General features: G+C 45.7%; 1 protein-coding gene across 7 annotated transcripts in view; it reads left to right on the top strand.

Moving 5' to 3' along the window:
- The window catches only part of DGCR2 (DiGeorge syndrome critical region gene 2), a 64,964-nt gene extending 47,286 nt beyond the window's left edge, over positions 1-17,678 (top strand). For all 7 annotated transcript variants that reach the window (XM_028711228.2, XM_077920495.1, XM_028711225.2 and 4 more), the window contains 5 exons: positions 514-690; positions 2,355-2,558; positions 9,062-9,214; positions 10,509-10,745; positions 11,789-17,678. In XM_028711228.2, coding sequence (XP_028567061.1) covers positions 514-690; positions 2,355-2,558; positions 9,062-9,214; positions 10,509-10,745; positions 11,789-12,030 — 1,013 coding nt within the window. In that variant the 3' untranslated portion in view covers positions 12,031-17,678. The remainder of the gene's footprint in view (positions 1-513; positions 691-2,354; positions 2,559-9,061; positions 9,215-10,508; positions 10,746-11,788) is intronic.
- The last annotated feature ends 848 nt before the right edge of the window (positions 17,679-18,526 follow it).

Here is an 18,526-nt window from a genome sequence, read left to right as displayed (position 1 = left end):
CGGGACACTATTTCCGGTTTTGTGGCATTTGTAAACTGAATCGTTCGTAAACAGGGCTGTTCTTAAACCGAGGTACCTCTGTATATGTCCCTCTTTGTGTGCTAATCCACTGGATTTATACTTTCCTTAACCTGCTTTGGCCTTCTTTGGAAAGAAATGCAATTTTTTAAAAAAGGTGTATGCTGTTTGAATTTAAAGAGCAAGGACTCTATGTGCAGGAGCCTGGTTTTGTACACTTCTGAGAATAAAGTCAATGTCTGCAACACCTTTTTTAACATTAGCCCCCTGAATTTCTTTGGAATAGAAATAAAGCTACAATAGCCTGAAATTAGCCTTCCGACATCTCTAAAACCTATAACGTAACAAGCTACCCAAGCATACAGAGTAAAACATTGGTACATCGAATGAATGACTTTCTCCTTTAAAATGTTCTAAGAGGCAGCAAAGCCGAATTTGTCCACAGGCTCTGCAGCAACAACTTTCTTCTAGTTATGATGCATTTTGTCATTTCAGGTTCATCGGAAGTATTTTTGCCCCCTAACCCTACCTTCAGTACGTCCGTGTCGGAAAACGAAAACATCCTTTGCGCCCAGTTCCAATGTTCCCACTTCCCGACCCTGCGGCACCGCGGTTTTCACAGCTGGTATGCTGAAAACTGCTATGAGAAGTCTTCATTCCTCTGCAAAAGAAGTGAGTCATCCGTTCTGGGTTACACACAAGCTCTTATAAGCACGCAGGAACAGTTACATACTCAAAAGAGCCGCAGGGATTCTCACTTGCACTGCAGCTGGGGACAGAGTGGCTGAGGCCACCGAGCGAACTGTCTTGTGGTACGGACCAGGATCAGGTCTCCCTGCTCTTTGGACCACAGCTGTATTTCTTACCACTGCTCTGCAATGGCATTTGGCACGGTAGGAGCTGTTGTGGTAGTTGCAACGGCAGGGGCGAGAACTGCATTTTCCCCACTTTACAAAAGGCTGCGGCTGAAGTGCTTGGAAAAGCAATTGGTATCCGGGTGGATTTTACTTAAATCGAATTGATTTTAAATCACTAGTCAGTAAGACTTGATTTTTTTACAGAGGGACTCATTCTTGCTGGTATACTCCTAATATTTACAACAAGATGAAGGTTTCACTTTTGGAATAGTAAATTTTCAGAGTAGTTTTTACGGTTATATCAAAAATCACTGATTTGTTTATACTATTCGAAATACATAGACAGATAATTATGAAATTATTGTGAGGTTTAATAAGTTAACTGTTTATATTTAGACAACTTTTCTGCTGTACTTTATTGGAAAGAGAAAAATAAACATTTCCATAATCACAATGTGAACAATTTATTCAACTAAAACAATAACATTATGGCACACGTATCCATGTTTGTTAACTGATGTGGTTAAACAGGTTTTTTTTTTATAAAAAAACCCAGACTGAGCTTTAGCACACATGAAAAACTTGAAACAAATCCTTATTTCCTAATGAATAGCCTATAGTGTAACTTAAATAGAAAACGTATCTTTAGAAAGATTTTTCCTCCAAAAGCATTTTATAATAAAAATTCAATTTAAATAATAAAAATCAGATTTAAATAAAAAAAGATTTTTTGTATGTTTTTTTAAAACACCATTGATTTTTATGTACCCTGATTGGTATTAAAAGCTTCACACCTGTTTCTTTGCTTTTAAAGATTTTTTTTTAAAAAAAGATATTTATTAGCATTTTCACAAGTTTTATAAAACATAAAAATCACACAAAAAAGACACACAAAAAAAGAAAATCAAAAATACATACAAAAAATCAGAAAACAAACAAAAACCACATGTATAACTTCATTCCCTTATATTCGTGAGAATTACTTTCCCGACCTCCTCATACCTCTCCTTACAGCATTCCATTCTCTAATTAATTCTCTTCAACAAATCCTTCCCTTAATTTTAGTTAAATTTTTAAGCTTTCTTTTCATATTACATAATAATTGCAGCTAGCAACCCCTTAATTTCAGAATCAACATCGTCCTAACATTCAACAATTTTACAATATTTCTTAAGATAGTCTTTAAATTTCTTCCAATCTTCTTCTTTTAAAGATTTTTGTCAGGGCGGGCAACCTTTTTCAGCCCAGTATTTCTTCCTGGGCAGCCTTCCGGTAGGGTTGGTGGAGGGGATGTTCCAGTTGTGGGCAGGGCCCAAGGCAAAAATTAGCTGAAGAAGGCATGCAAATATAATCCTTTATACAGTAGGCTAGCTTCTGCGCAGACCCACACTGCTCTGTCCAGGAAAGTGAGGTGCATCTTATTGTCCATCAGTGAGGGAAGGTGGGAGCTAACGTGTGTGTGTGCCTCTCCTGTTTCAGGCCAAACCTGTGTAGATATAAAAGACAACATTGTCGATGAAGGCTACTATTTCACCCCGAAAGGAGATGACCCCTGTCTGAGTTGCACGTGCCACAATGGCGAGCCAGAGATGTGCGTGGCGGCCCTATGTGAGCGGCCTCAGGGCTGCCAGCAGTATCGGAAGGACCCCAAGGAGTGCTGCAAGTTTACTTGTTTAGATCCTGGTAAGAGGTGCTTCTTTTTTAAAAAGTTTCTTTATTTGGTTTTTCCGATTGAAGTTTTACAATCGTATATCCAACGTACACCATAAAAACAAAGATTCCAAGAACTGGGAAAGTAATAATGTCCCCACCAAAACAGACTGGCTAGCTAAAATGATTGAATGCTTATTGCTAAATTAACAGGGAGAGTTAGAGGAAATACCTTTCAGAAAGTTAATAAGGAATGGACTGTCTCTAAGGAATCTCTCAAAAATTATGTGGAGAAGGTAGAGCTCCTGCTATGTTCACTTTGTTCTAGCTCTCATGGATCAGTATTTTATCTGTGGGAAATGTGCTGGTAAAACTCCCACCTAATTCACATGGTTCTTGCTACACAAGAACAGTTGCTCCTGCTGTTAGAATTGCCGTATTTTTCTGTGTATAAGACGCTCCCATGTATAAGATGACCCCTGTTTTTTTTTGAGCCCAAAATTAAGAAATAAATAATTGCAACATTCTGTGTATAAGTCGACCTCCAATTTAAAAAAATGGGGGGGGGGGGGATATAGTCTTATACATGGAAAAATACAGTATATCCCAGTCCCCTTCTGGTAAAATTAGGAACGCCAGAGAACTTTCAGAGTCCCAAAGGTCTTGGGACATAACCGTACCTCCGTTTGGTGTGGCAGTTGTTTCTAAAGCAAATTTTAAAACATGAATGCTGTGATGGAAAGTTTGCAAATAGTGCCGTTCAAGCACTGGAAGACACTGCTATGGAATTGCCTAGTATAAGACAGGCAATATTGCAAAATAGAATGGTCTGGATGTTTTGCTTGCCGGTCAGGGAGAAGCATGTGCTCTGGCAGGAGCTGAATGTCGTATCTACATCCCTGATGGCACTGATAAAATAACTTATCAGGCAGAGATAATAATAATGAAAAAGATGGCCAAGCTGCATGAGAGGGATCAATGGAACCTTTGGTCATGGCTGGAAGATTGGGGATCAAATATACTTTATATTATTGTGGCTGCCACCATATGTATCATTGGCTCTGGGTGCCAATGAAAGTTGTGCAAAAATGTTCTAACTTGTGGACCCTTGGACTGTGTCAGTAAAACAAAACACCTGCTACGTAAGCTGAATCTAAAGGGTTGAGCAGCTATTTCAGTAACGTGTTGAAATACTGCTTTGAGCTTTTTGTAATATTCCACTATCTTTGAAGGAAGTTGGCCTCTGTATTTGTGCCCAACGATTCCTTTATAGATACACGCTTTGTACCATGTTCTGAGGACTCTCTGGCACCCGTGTCAGAGGCCTCTCCCAGATACCTGGAATAAAGAGAAGCATCAGGTATGAAACAAGCGTCCTGTGGTTTGATTTCTGGAACAAAGATAAGTTGCTACCTCCACAGACACAGACAGTTCGAATGCCAGCTTTTGGAAACAGCAAGAGTGGAGAGGGCTGCTGCCCTCGCATCCTCCCTATATGCTTCCATTTGGGGCTTCTAGCAGGCTCTACTTATGTTCCTACCTGGAATCCTTTTTTTCTAAATGGATAAGCATTGGGGCAGAAAAAGACCCTTAATGTGTTAGTAGCCATGCGTGCTTCTTCCAGCTCTGCTGCAAATTTCAGATTGCCTCTGTTCAAATGCAACAAGTGAGCTCTTCAAGCCTTGATTTAACCTTGCCGCTTCATGCCTCCTCCCCTTCTCCCTTCCCTTGCCCACTGTAACTTGAATCTTCTGCGGTTTATCAAACCGCAGTTTCCCCTTGCATCAAGTCTGAAAAGCTGTTGTCTGACTAGGAGCCAGGACCAGAAATACAATCGTTAGCTGTCCCCTTGCATAAGGGGCATTCAGCACTGCCTTGCATGTATTTGTGAATTAGGGTACCTGCCCAACATTGATACAGTGGTACCTCGCAAGACGAATGCCTCGCAAGACGGAAAACTCGCAAAACGAAAGGGTTTTTGGTTTTTTGAGTTGCTTCGCAAGACGATTTTCCCTATGGGCTTGCTTCGCAAGACGGAAACGTCTTGCAAGTTTATTTCCTTTTTCTTAAAACCGTTAATACAGTTGTGACTTGACTTCGAGGAGCAACTCATAGCATGTGGTGTGGTAGCCTTTTTTGAGGTTTTTGAAGACTTTGGTGATTTTTGAAGCTTTTCCAGAACTTTTCCGAAACCGTGCTTCGCAAGACGAAAAAACCTGCAAGACGAAAAAACTCGCGGAACGAATTAATTTCGTCTTGCGAGGCACCACTGTATTGGAAAGTGGGCAGGGAGGAGAGGCCAGTTCTGCAACAAAATGTTGCAGTGTAGCCTCGCCAATTGGGAAGGAGTGCTCCAGTTTGAGGTACCTGCCTGCCAGCTGTGCAATCCTTCAGGATATCATCAGCTGTAAGAAGCTCGTGTTTCCCAATCCACCTCTTCCCCATTTCATCTTCCAAATGATACCCAACATTCTGCGGCTAGTGAACATGTGTGCTTCAGTGGTCTCCAGGCATGCTGATCCCTCCCTCTTATTTCTTGGTCGCTCTGTTCTGGCTGCAATCCTGTTGCCACCTCACCTCTTGCGAGTTGCTACAAGAGTGGGAGTGATGGGGATACTTGACTTCATCTTAAAATTGCATCTAGCCGATGATCATAATAACAGCATAATGAAATCCAAGTGGATCAGCCAGGATTCCCTGTCAATGAGATGTTTCGTTCCATTGACCCTGGTTCTGGTGGATGAAAAGCTCCTGCTGCCTCAGGATCTTGGTCTGCCCACAAACATTGTGATGCCCTCCCATCCCTGGCAGATCAGCCTTGTAGTTTTAAGACCAAGTTGGGGAACCTTCAGCTGCAGGCCTCACTAGGTCCTCCAAGCCTCCCCTCTTTGGCCCACCAGGCCATTTTGGCTAAGCCATGCCCACCTGCACTGCTCTGCTGGGTGTGGGCCAGGTAGAAAGGTGATTGGACCAAAAGGGCATTTGCAGGCCCCGCCAGTCAGCGGATTGGCTGCACCTGCAAAAGTCACCGTACAGCATTTTGCAAGTCCTGGCAATCAGCTGATCAGCAGAGCTTGCAGAATGTTATTCTTTTGGCTGCACATTTTGATTTCAGACACTGCTGTCACCTGACATGATTGTGACCTGACTGGCAGGCAGGCAAACTTGCTTACCTGACAAACTTGGCCCAGTGAGGGATATGAAAAGCTAAGGATTTCACTCACCAGTCGGATCTAGTTTCTAAAGGTAAAGGTAAAGGTACCCCTGCCCATACGGGCCAGTCTTGACAGACTCTAGGGTTGTGCGCCCATCTCACTCAAGAGGCCGGGGGCCAGCGCTGTCCGCAGACACTTCCGGGTCACGTGGCCAGCGTGACATCGCTGCTCTGGCGAGCCAGCGCAGTACACGGAACGCCGTTTACCTTCCCGCCAGTAAGCGGTCCCTATTTATCTACTTGCACCCGGGGGTGCTTTCGAACTGCTAGGTTGGCAGGCGCTGGGACCGAGCAACGGGAGTGCACCCCGCTGCGGGGATTCGAACCATCGACCTTTCGATCGGCAAGCCCTAGGCACTGAGGCTTTTGCCCACAGCACCACCCGCGTCCCTGATCTAGTTTCTTACTCTTTGTTTAAGAGCTGCTGCATTATAACCAAGGACTTGAACCAGTCTGAGTCAACCTTGTTTCTTTTAAGGAAACGGAAGGATATTTGCATCACTGGAAAGTCGCAAATGTGCTAAGGAGCCTGCTGAATTGGGTTAAGCCAGAGAGATGTGGTGGGAACCTATTTACCTTGGGCATCCAAGTGTGGGTACCTCTAATGCATTGCAAACCCCCCCCCCCCCACTGTTCACTTTTCTGTTATATGTGTGATGCCATCATTACTTGAAATGCCCGCCAGTCCCGCAAGTAGCCAGCAGATGGTGCTGCTGCTGTTTGGTCTTGTTACCTTGAAATTGACGGAAACACTTGGTTGGTTGAAATTTCCTTGCCTATTTCCCCCCTCCCTCAGCCAAAGAGGGAATAGTTTTTTTGACCAAACTGGAGAGAGGCCCCTCTCCCAAACCCCGGTGGCATGAACCTATTTGGACTTCTACAGTTTGGCATTGCCTGGGAAATGAATCGACTCTTGGCTGTTGTGAAATATATTTGGATTCTTGGAATGCACGTGGCAGGTTGTTCTCAACTATTTCTAAAGTTCCTGTCCTTATGCTTAATGCTTGTGGCAGGTTACTTTTCAGCCAAGGTGGCCAGAAATGTGAGCAGTATTGTTGCATTATTGTGTCTGTGAGGGGACCAGATGCCAGGTTCTTTCATTGCTTAGTTCAGGTGTGCGGGAGCCTTTGGCTGTTCCGGATGCTGTCGAACTGCAGCTGTCATCAGCCCCAGCAAGAATGGCCCAATGGCCAGGGGTGCTGGAGGTTGTAGTTCAACAGCATCTGGAGGGCCAAAGGTTCCCCCACACCTGCCTGAGTTGAAACTTCCTTTGTGGGCAACCCCCCTGCCCCTACAGTTTGTGAAAAGTCCCAGATGCTGTCTGCCTGAACAGTAGGGTGATAACCGGGCAGCAGGGATGACTTAGACCAGTGAAACTAGACCTGAAACTGTTGTTTGCTGTTTATACTCCTTTTTCTGCCAGCCACACTCTTTCCCAGAGTGCTCCATTTCATTCCCTCTTCCTCCTGGTTTCCTGTTAACAATTGGCCAATATTCTATTCTCACTGAGGATGCTGAAGTCTCCCCCCACCCTGGTGCTTTTGCAAATGTGGTTCCCTGGAGACTGCTGATGCACATCACCCCTGTCATTTATTCAATTAAATATTTTTAATCTGCACTTGAATAAAGTAGATTGAGGCAGCTTACAGTATGGAAAATATAGTAAAGCTATTCTGCAAGCATCTATAAAACATAATTAAAAGCATACATAAAACATCAGGTGCTGCTTGTTTCAAAAGAGAAATTCACATTGTGAAGGCCCGTCTAAAACAGCTGCACATGTGTGGAGCTGTTTGGGCAAAATGAGTTTGCTTTTAGTAAATTGGTTGGATTTGGAAACAAAAACATTTATATTAAGCTTTTCAATTATTTTTTCCATCACCCCTTGTTATGAGGCATGGCATGCTCTTCCTGTTTCTTGGTTAGCTTCAGAAGAGAGGCTCTTGAATCAGGTTACAGTATGTTTCATGACAAGAAGCAGTAATGCTAGAATAACAGGTCATATGCCAATCCAATTTATGGGCATCTGGTGGTTTCACAATTGTTCCCGCTTGTCTTGTTGCAAACTTAGGATCTTAACACTTCTTGCATTTTTGCTTTCCAAATGCTTTGTATCTAAGTGGATTTGCTTGTATTGGAAAACAGATTAGTGACTAGCTAATTTTGTTTTGCAGTGGGAGCAATATGAAAAGGAAAGTAGTTTTTAGCTGACAGTGCATTTCTCAGAACAGAGGGCTTCTCGGCTGATGCAGTTATTGGAAAGTGTTTTCTCACGTGGATTATTAATTTTGAGGAATCACAGTCGTTTAAGCTACATCTATTCTTGGCTTACTTATCGCATAGCATTTATGTCCCACCAACCGTGATGTGTACGTGGTCCTCTCGCTCCTCATTTAATCCCCATACAGCAACCCTGTGAGGTAGGTTAAGCTGAGAGGCAGTGACGGGGCCGAGGTCACCCAGTGAGTTTCATGGCTGAGGGGGGATTGGAACTCTGGTCTCCCAGGTCCTAGTCCGACACTCTTTAACCACTACACCCCACTGGCTCTCAAGTCAAGAGGTTTGATTCCCCCAGAGCATAACTTCCATTAGGAAAGCCAGCATGCATCACAGCACTCCTGTCCAGATTTCTAATGCGCGGAGAGGACTCAGTACTGCATCTGCACCCTAAATTTGAGAGGTACTTTAAAAGCATAATGGGGGCACTGAAAATATATTTTTGGAAGAGGATTAATGCCATTTTGAGGAGTCTCCATTAGAAGCAGCCTGCAGGTCCAGGCTACCAAGAATTGTGTGAAGAACTTGTTTGATTCAGCGGCCCAGATCTTCATGTTCCCCCATCCCAGCAGGCCAATTTTTACAGGTCCCACCCCACAGTCACTCATCATCGTGTCATCAGGCGATTGACAGGTGGGGTTGTCCTGTCAACATGGCGAGGTTGCCTGTTGGGATAGAGGATGGTCCAGCAGAAAGTTGTGCGGGGAGCTCAGTTCTGCTTTCTGCGTCCCCCTCTCTTGCCTGCCCCACATCAGATGGCACATACGACCTCAGGTGGGTGAGGTTTCAGCAAAACAGCCGCATGGACCGATTGTCGAGGCCCGGCAGGCCAAGTTTGGCTTGGAGGTTGAAGCTCCACCACCAAACATCTAGACACATTCTTGCTCTTATCTCCCCTTCCTCTTCCGCAGTTTTCCAGGAAGTTCTTTTTTGGTTGGTCCCTCCTGCTGAATGGCCGGAAAAGAGCTTGGTTGGAAATGAACCGCACACCACTGATTTTTTGCCGTAATGTAATGGGATCTCTACTTTTGATTCCTCCATGCAGACGGCAACAGTTTGTTCGACTCCATGGCGAGCGGCATGCGCCTCATCGTGAGCTGCATCTCCTCCTTCCTGATCTTGTCCCTGCTCCTCTTCATGGTCCATCGGCTACGGCAGCGGCGCAGGGAGCGCATTGAGTCTCTGATCGGAGCAAACCGTAAGTCCCTCGGCTGTGCTTGATCTGGAAGCCCCTGAGTTGCGGAACTCTCCTTTGCAACAAGGGCGTGCCTGGCACCTTCCTTAAGTCATTGCCGTCATATGCTGAATGTCATCAATCTTTATTACGGTCCAGAGACCCAACAAATCATTACAAAACAATACACAATTCATACAGCCTACCTCCGGGTTAAACAAGCATTTTGTTTAGAATATAGGGCTCATTTGATCTTGCAACCACCGATAAAAACTTTGCCACTGCTAATGTTCTAACATTTGTCCAGTCTTCCAGTAGGAACCTGACATAGTGAGCCTCTGATTTTCCCGGGAAAGGTACCAGCAAGGGTAGTATCAGTTCAGCCCTGGCTTGCTCATATTTTGCACAATGCAACAAAATATGTTTTATAGAATCGATGTCTTGAGCACACGAGCAAAGTCTGTCCTGGTAGGGAACTCCTCTCAACCTGCCATCCAACACTGCAGAAGGAAAGACATTTAGTCTGGCCTTGGTGAAAAGCCTTTGGTAGTTTGGTAGTATGCTGAATATGCGTCTTTTTAACCCTGGCCGGTTAGGCTTAGGGTGTCGTGGCAGTGTTAGTAAGTAGTCCAGCAATATCAGAGGTTCCCACTATTGCCGTAAGAAATCTGAAGATAAAACACAAAAGTTAGAGAAGGCACGCTAGACGCAGCCTACTTTTGTGACCATGTCGTCACTCATTCTTGGACTTTATGGTGAAGGGTGGGTAAGAAATTGAATTAATAATAATAATAATAATAAATCACTTATGTGCAGCTTTCAGCTGCTGTTTTTTGAAAACATGTCTCTCTTTGACCCAGTGCAGGTGTGGAAGCTTTCTGGCCCTCTAGATATTGCTGAACTTGCAGCCTTACTAGACTTAGGCCCATCAAACTTAATGGAAATGGCTTACATCAATTAGATTCAACGGATCTACTACGCTGAGTCAGGGCTAGCAATGTATATGGCCCAGAGTCTCTCATGTCAGTTCATCATTGGTAACTCCCTGTGATGCTTTGTTCATCCTTATCAGGACCAAGCCTCTTGCTTTAATTAGTTTTTATTAACTATTTCCTTGTGTTCAAAACAAGCAAACAAAAAAAGTACACATAGTAGTGTCTCCACTTTCAGTTCACAGAGCTTTTGGGTTTCAAGTTAGGCTTACCCTTTGCAGAACGAATGACCTACTTGGCGAGAGGTAGTGGCGGAATAATAATGCATTTTGTTTTGTGTGTGTGTGTGTGTTTGTTTTTCTCCTAACTCCCCTCTCCCCCAATAGTGCACCACTTCAACTTGGGTCGCAGGATGCCCGGTTTCGATTACGGCCCCGATGGCTTTGGGACTGGACTCACGCCGCTCCACCTTTCCGATGACGGGGAAGGTGGGGCGTTTCATTTCCACGACCCTCCTCCTCCCTACACGGCGTACAAATACCCAGATATCCAGCACCCCGATGACCCACCTCCGCCGTACGAAGCTTCCATTAACCCAGACAGCATTCTTTGTTCTCCCCCAGGTACATCGTTGAGATGTTGTCCTTTGAGTATTGTTGGGCTGCAGGATGCTATACCAGTAGAGCACATTGTGCACTCGGAAGGTGCCAGGTTCAATTCATGGCTTCTCCAGGTTAGGGCTGGGAGAGAGCATTTCCTGAAATCCTAGAGGACCACTGTTGGTCAGCTTAGTCCAGGGACATGGCACTCTCCAAATGATGTGGACCGCAGTTCCTATCAGCTTCAGGTAGCATGGCCAGTGGAATTCTGCTCCAAAGAATTGGTGGTGGCCATGTCCAAGTAGCTGATGATTATGCTGCTTCTGCTGCTGCTGCTGCTGCTAATAGTAGTAGTAGTAGTAGTAGTAGTAGTAGTACAGTGGTACCTCGGGTTACCTACGCTTCAGGTTACATACGCTTCAGGTTACAGACTCCGCTAACCCAGAAATAGTACCTCGGGTTAAGAACTTTGCTTCAGGATGAGAACAAAAATCGTGCTTTGGCGGCGCAGCAGCAGCAGGAGGCCCCATTAGCTAAAGTGGTGCTTCAGGTTAAGAACAGTTTCAGGTTAAGAACGGACCTCCGGAACGAATTAAGTTCTTAACCTGAGGTACCACTGTAGTAGTAGTAGTAATATTTGTATCACTCCCATCTCCCAGCCACTCTGGGCTGTTTCTAGCATATACAGAAACATAATAAAACACAAAACATTAAAAACTTCCCTATTCATGGCTGACTTCAGATGTCTTTTAAAGATGATATAGTTGCTTATCTCCTTGACATCTGATGGGAGGGCGTTCCACAGGGTGGGCACCACTACTGAAAAGGCCCTCTGCCTGGTTCCCTGTACCTGCACTTCTCACAGGGAGGGAACTGTCAGAAAGCCCTCTGAGTTGGACCTCAGTGTCCGGGCTGTGTTGGGGGTGGAGATGCTCCTTCAGGTATACTGGGCTGAGCCCGTTTGGGGCTTCAAAGGTCAGCTCCGACACTTCGAATTGTGCTCGGAAACATACTCAAGAGTGCTGCCTCTGACTTGTCGATTCCTCCTTGCTTTTTCCATTTTCCAGGTGGAATCCATTCCCAGACAGGCCAGAGCAACCAGCTGTCCCTCGGAAACGGCGACGCATCTCCGCCGCTGACAGAGGAATCTCTTCCTCCTTCGGTCGGCCCTTCTCCAGCAGAGCTGGAAGACTCTGTTGACAGCAGCACCCTCCTCGTACCTCCCGACACGCCCTTAAGTGAAAGCCCGCCGGCAGAGACACTTTCAGGCAGCCTCCACAGTCACTGTTCTCTGAATACCATTGTATAAAGGAAAAATTGGGGGGCGGGAGGGGATTGGAAAAAAGGAAATCTTACTGCCGGTCAGAAATAAATTTTTGAGCAACTGTTTGCACACCAGATGTACAGACGGACACTAATGGACCGAACTTCAGAAATAAGCTCCGCTCCTTGTTTCTCTTTTCTTTCTTTTTCTCTTATTTAGGACACTACTTTTACGTTCTAGGAAATCATGCGTCTTGGCTGTTGCTGTCATTTTCTAGCCTGGTTGGGTTGCCCTCTTTAAATTTTATTTTTGTTTTTTAAAAAAAAAAGGATTATGGAAGCTGCACCTTTCTCACTAATGGTGGGAAGAATGCAGAGGATGTTCTTTTTTATCTTTCTTGAACAACAGCATCCCAACTCTTTGTTCGCAAGGAGGAAGAAAAAGCACGGATAGCTTTTTGTCGCCTGGCCTCTTTCCACCTCCCTCGTGAATCACGGGAAAGGAAACCGCGAGCTGTACGTTGCATGGAGACGTTTCTTGAATTTTGTGGGGACAGGGCTACAGGAGCTTGGAAACTCAGAAGCGGTTACAGAGAGCCTGCCTGCTGGAGAATCTCTTTTGTCGCCCTGAAACGCTCCCCGGCCGCAACTCAGACCTTTCCTCCTTGAGCACAGAAGATTGGATTTTGGTGCTGCTTGTTTGGTGTCCCTTTGAACAGAAGGCAGAACCACAACCCCACCACCCTCCTGGCAGATAGAAACATGAGCCAAAGAAAAGAGAGGCAGGTAGACGTGGACGTGCAGCTTTTGATTGTCATGTTCCTTTCAACACTGCCTTGGAGGAGAGACTGCGAGGTTTAAAAAAAGGGTTTGATGGATACTTACTTGGCTATTTCCTCAACGTAGCGCAGTGAGATCCAAATGTTTGGGGGGGGGGGCAAAGGGGAGGGTTTGCAAACACTTCCTTCTCTGTGAAACTGCAAGTCCTGTACAGCGGCTCTTTTAAACTCTGTGACCCGCAATGCAATGGCTTCTAACAGGCATTGTGCATTTTTAAGGTTCTGGGTTTGGGGGATGAAATGGTGCCGGTAACTCCATAAAGCTTCAATGAATTGGTCCAGTGTCATCAGGTTTCGCGCCCCCCCCCCCCCTTTCCACTCTTATTTAATTCTGGGTTTTCATTAGAATTACTTAGATCGATATTAATTTTACACCACTGGGGGGTTGATCATTGAAGCCTTAAGGTATCATTTAAAAATTAGGCAACCCTAGAGAACGATCGCAGGCTTTTTGGGTGAGGGTGGAGTTTAGCACAGCAATGAATATTGCGTCCGAGCAATAGCCACTGTTGTCGTAAGTGGGATTGGGATTGAAAGAGTCACTAGGCAGGTGGCTGGGTTTCTTCTCTCCTTTTTCCCCTCCCCACCGTCCTCTTTGGTCCCCGGCGCTTGACAAAAGCCGCCGCCAGTGAACGTTGCTGGAATTCATGACGAACCCGGGTCGGAAGATGCGTTTTGTACAGTTTAGGTCATGACGCTCAGGGTGTTATTCTCCCCTGTGAAGTTTTGTCTCCAGTTTGAAAGGCAAGGTGCGTTGCGTTCCAGAGAGCTTGTAAATAGCGAGGAGGTTTCCGAATTGAGCCGAGAGGACGCCTCTCATCGCTAGCTGGTTTCCTTTTGGAGAGGCTGGCCAGGCGAGGAGGTGGTAATCTCCATCTTTTCACTGATGTGTTCCTCTTACCTTATGAAAGGCAGGAAGCCTAGAGGGACAGGAAAGGAACATGGAGTGTGTGTGTGTGTGTGTGTGTGTGTGAGAGAGAGAGAGAGAGAGAGAGAGAGAGAGAGAGAGCGCTACTTTCCCACTTGCTGACCAGGCTAGTTCAGGCCCCAACTTGTCAGGGTGCCTTTCCATTTCGCCTGCATTGCATTTGGTGTATTCCCATATGCAATATTTTGCAGGGGTCTTTTCTATTTTTCTACACGAGGATTTGTGATAGTAACCACCACGTGGGCTGTGTTTAAAGGAAGAGGGCAGGCTTCATTACGCAGAAGGTCCCAATCCCCGACATCTCCGGGTAGGGCTGGGGGAAAGGAGCCCTCTCTGAATCCCCGGAGAGCTGCTTGCCCGTCGGGAGCCGATGGTACCCACCCGGCAAGCCGTTTGCCCGAGTCTGTATAGGGCAGCTGCGAAGAGCCCCTGAAAACAATCAGCAAAAGCCGATGGAAGACAATTTGCAGCGCGGCAATCACCGTCCTGTCCAAGCATGTTAGATAATCATTGATAAGAGGATCCCCTTTCCTCGAGGAGCGTTGCAGACACAGCCCTTCTGGCGGCATAGGATAGGCTCATACAGTTACCCTCCTTCAGAGCACAGAAGTGCTCTGTGGAGTTGCCCGGGGGGTGAAACTGCAAGGAAACCCGTCTTGTAATAGGATTTTGTGTAACAAGCATTGATAGGTTGGCGGAACGGGTCCCCCCTCTCCTCCCTGTGGTGGCCGAGCCAGACCCGATGGCTACTGCAAGGCATGGCTTCAAATGTGAAGTCCTCCGAATGGTTGCATAAGTTGCAGCCGAGGAAAATCTGGTTCCTGGATTTCTTGCACCCACATACCCAGGATGTAGTGCAGGACAAGAGGGAGTCCTCCTTTACTGAGAGGACTTGCAGCTCCTTCTGCCTCTCAGCTGCGAGTCCGGGTGTAGCTGGACTGCTGTGGCCACAGGTACGTGTTCTGAGTTGGATGGTGCTGAGCGTTTCTGAAGTATGAGAAATAAAAGCGGGTTTCGTGTGTTTTTTAGCACACTCATAAGTTTTATACATTGTATGTACTGGCTTCTTGAGTTTTGTACGTGTGTGAGAGTGAGTGTTCAGGGTGCTGAGTATACCTGCATGTGCTGCCGCTTGCGATCTTAAGCAAAGCAGAGCAGAGTAGCATGAGATAGGAACTGGTTCTCCCCAGGCTGCAGAGCTGGCCCTTGGATTCGTTCTGCAGCAGGTGGGTCTGGGCCTAAGAGCGGAGTAAGATGCCCAGTCCCTGAAGTCCTTCAATATCAGAGCTCAGCTCGGTTAACCCAAGCGTTTGAACTGATCGCCACATGCAGCCAGTCCTCAGTGTGTTATTGCTCGGAACTGCCCATGCTTTGCAGCGGGTCAGTGGAAGGTAATGCTGTACAGTCATACCTCGGGTTAAATATGCTTCAGGTTGAGTGTTTTCAGGTTATGCTCCGTGGTGACCTGGAAGTAATGGAATGTGTTACTTCCGGGTTTCGCCGCATTCGCAGACGCTCAAAATGACGTCACGCAGAAGCAGCGAAACGCGACCCACCCACGCGCAGTCGCGTGTTACATTCTACTCAGGATGCAAATGGGGCTCCGGAACGGATTTCGTTCGCATCCAGAGGTACCACTGTACACAAAGCTATTAAGAGTGTCCCTTTGAAGGCTTCTGTCCCTTTCCCAAGCGCCGGTGTTTATTTGTTCTATTAGCCTGTGGAGATCTTTTAATTTTCTTCCTGCGTTGCTTCTCCGGGCATTGCCAGAAAGACTAGCCTGGAGAGCAGAAGACTGAGAGGGTGTGATGAGAGCCACCTTCAAATATCTGAAGGGCTGGCACATGGAAGATGGAGTGAGCTTGTTTTTCTGCCTCTCCGTAGAGGAAGACTCGAACTGATGGATTCAAATGGCAGGAAAGGAGATTCCGGCGGAACGTTAGGAGGAACTTTCTAAGGATGAGATCTGACAGTGGAACAGTCTGCCTTGGGAGATGAAGCAGAGGTTGGAGGGATTCTTTAGCTGTGATTCCTGCATTGCAGGGGGTTGGACTAGATGACCCTTGGGGTACCTTCCAACTGCAGTTCTATAAGGCGTAATGCAGGTACCATAGTTAACTGCAGAACCAATCTGCAATGCTCATCAGTAGTACATGCCCCCCCCGGTACTACAGGCTTCTGCATCTTGCAAATAGCCCAATTGTTTTTTCCTCTCTTTTCTTTGTCTATTTTTAATACTGTTTTGCCCCATTTTTTTTAAAAAAGCCGATGTCAGCAGTAAAGGTTCTGCATATCTTGCCACAAATGTCTGGTTGAGGCTATTGATCTTTAACTCGGATATCAGAGCATAAATGTCTTTAGCGGTTAATCTTGTAGCCACAGGTTCCCTGTTGACCAGTTGCTTGGGAGTGGTGCAGGATGGAGAGCAGAAACAAACACACCGACAACAAACCTTTTAAAAGCCAAACTCTTAATTTGAGACAAATAGGCCTCTGCTATGAATTTCAGTTTATTAAAACAAAGTCTATTTGGGGGTTTTGTTTTGTTTTGTTTTTTGCTATTGAAATGACACATCCCTCTGCTTACAAGCTTCCCTTTGCAAACCCTCTTGGGCGTGCGGTTTGTGCACGAAGGTATTTTTGTGTGTGTGTCTCCCCCCCCCCCCCCCCAATTCATCGTACACAAAACAATAGTCTTACTTTGGTCTGGAGGGAAGAAACTTCTCATCGGTTCTGGGGACCCAGACGCCGTTCTTCAAACATTGCATGTTTGGACATAGGCTTGGTTGACTTCCAGTTCATGTCTCCTCCCACCCCCAGATGTGGGTCTTGTGTTTGAAAGGGACGATTGTGTTGGCTTTCTGTACATGCCGCTCCCGATTCAGCGAGCAGGGAAGGCAGCCTCCCGGAAACCTTTGCCGCACAGTGTCAATTTCAACAGGCCGGCATGCGGTTGTGGAGATGGGGAAGAGAGGCAGGAAAGAGCACTTAATAGACTGCGTGCCCCTGGCCAAATTAAACCTCAGCTAACGTGAAAAAGTGAAGGCAAGCCAGCAGCAGCAGATGTGTTCAGAGGTGGATTCCGTTCCCCAGTTTTAAGGGGATTTCTCCTCGTAGGCACAAGGAGCCAGTTCGCACTGGCTGAATTCCAGCCCCTCTCATCTTTTTATGATGGGGAAACACCAAGGGGGAGGTCTCTAACTCTGGGTAGACCCAAGGTTTCTTGTGAAAGATCCAAGACTCATCCCCTGACAGCTCCAGGTTGTCTTATGGAAGACTCCAAAGAGCTTCTGCCAGCCAGTGTAGACCGCAGGTGGGAATCCTGTGGTCTCAACAGGAGTTGGGCTCCACGAACATCTGGAGATCCTCAGGTCCTCTTCTCCCTCTCCACCTCCCCCAGTGTAGACAATTTGTGAGCCAGAAGGACCAATGATTTGACGCAGCACAAGGCAGCTTTCTGTGTTCGAATCTCTTAATTGTCACGCTTCTTTTTCTGACGGCTGGATGCTAGACTTGCTGTTTGCTTGGGACATGCGTACAAGGCAACAAATGAGACACTTGCTTATTAGCTTCTTGGAAAATCACTTTTAGCCAAGGCTGTGTGTCTGCAGGACTCCCCCCACCCCGTGTTGTTGATTTGTGATTGGATGTCACTGTGGCTGTGCGTGCGTGCGTGTGCGTGTTAAATAATTAAAAAAAAAGATTTTGATATTCCATGAAAATACTATGTAGAAAAGAAATTTGATACTGTAATAGTTCGGTCCCTGTGACATTTTTTTTAAGTTTTAATGTTTTGATTTATTATTATTATTTTATTTTTTAGGAGAAAAAGAGGGTGGGATGGGATGACACTAATCTTTTATTTTTCTCAAGATGCTGTGAGAGACATTTCATCCAAATGCCAAATAAATCGTGTTCTGTAAAGAGGGCCCTGTCTCTGTGTTTGTGTGTGTGTGCTTCTCTCTCCTCTAAAGGGAGGCAGTGGACCTCCCTAACTTTTTGGGCTTCCCATTGTGGTTGTGGGATATTTTTAAAGATCATATTTGCCAGTGGTTCCTGCTCCCGCTTGCTTTAACCTCACCCCATCCCTTTACACCCCGTCCCTGCCTGGTTCCTTGAAGGCCCACCATCCTCACAGCTGCTCTCTGTCCATCATTGCTGTTCTTTAAAACCACCGTTATAAAACCTGCCTTCTCTCCCTGTCTCTGACTAAATGGAAATCCAGGATTCTAGTGAGGCGCTGCAAACCCTGCTGTGGGCGCTGTTGAGTAACAGTGATCTATCTATCATCCATCTATATCTATCTATCTATCTATCTATCTATCTATCTATCTATCTATATCTATCTATCTATCATCTATCTATATCATCTATCTATCTATCTATCTATCTATCTATCTATCTATCTTGCATTTCATCCATCATGAAATTCACAATGGCGAACCCTGCATTCCCATCAGGCCACTGACCTCTCCCAAGCCTGCTAAAGCAGCAGTGAGATTATTACACCAAGTAATAATATGAGGCTTGTTTATAATATTCACTTAAACAACCTTAAGATATCAATGACTTCCCTTCCTCTCTTTCCATGGTTCATTTTGCTCAACATAAACCCCTGCATATCTTATATAAACCAAACCATTCAGTATGCCATTATTACATCCATCAAAACTTAATTACGCTGTTGAATTTATCTTAACCCTGCCCACGTTTTCAAATAAGCACAGTTTTCCTCCATATACTCAATAAACATTTTCCATCCTTCTTTAAACCTAC

Source organism: Podarcis muralis, chromosome 16 (assembly GCF_964188315.1).
Source record: "Podarcis muralis chromosome 16, rPodMur119.hap1.1, whole genome shotgun sequence".
NCBI lineage: Eukaryota > Metazoa > Chordata > Lepidosauria > Squamata > Lacertidae > Podarcis > Podarcis muralis.
This window is presented reverse-complemented; position numbering and strand designations above follow the sequence as displayed.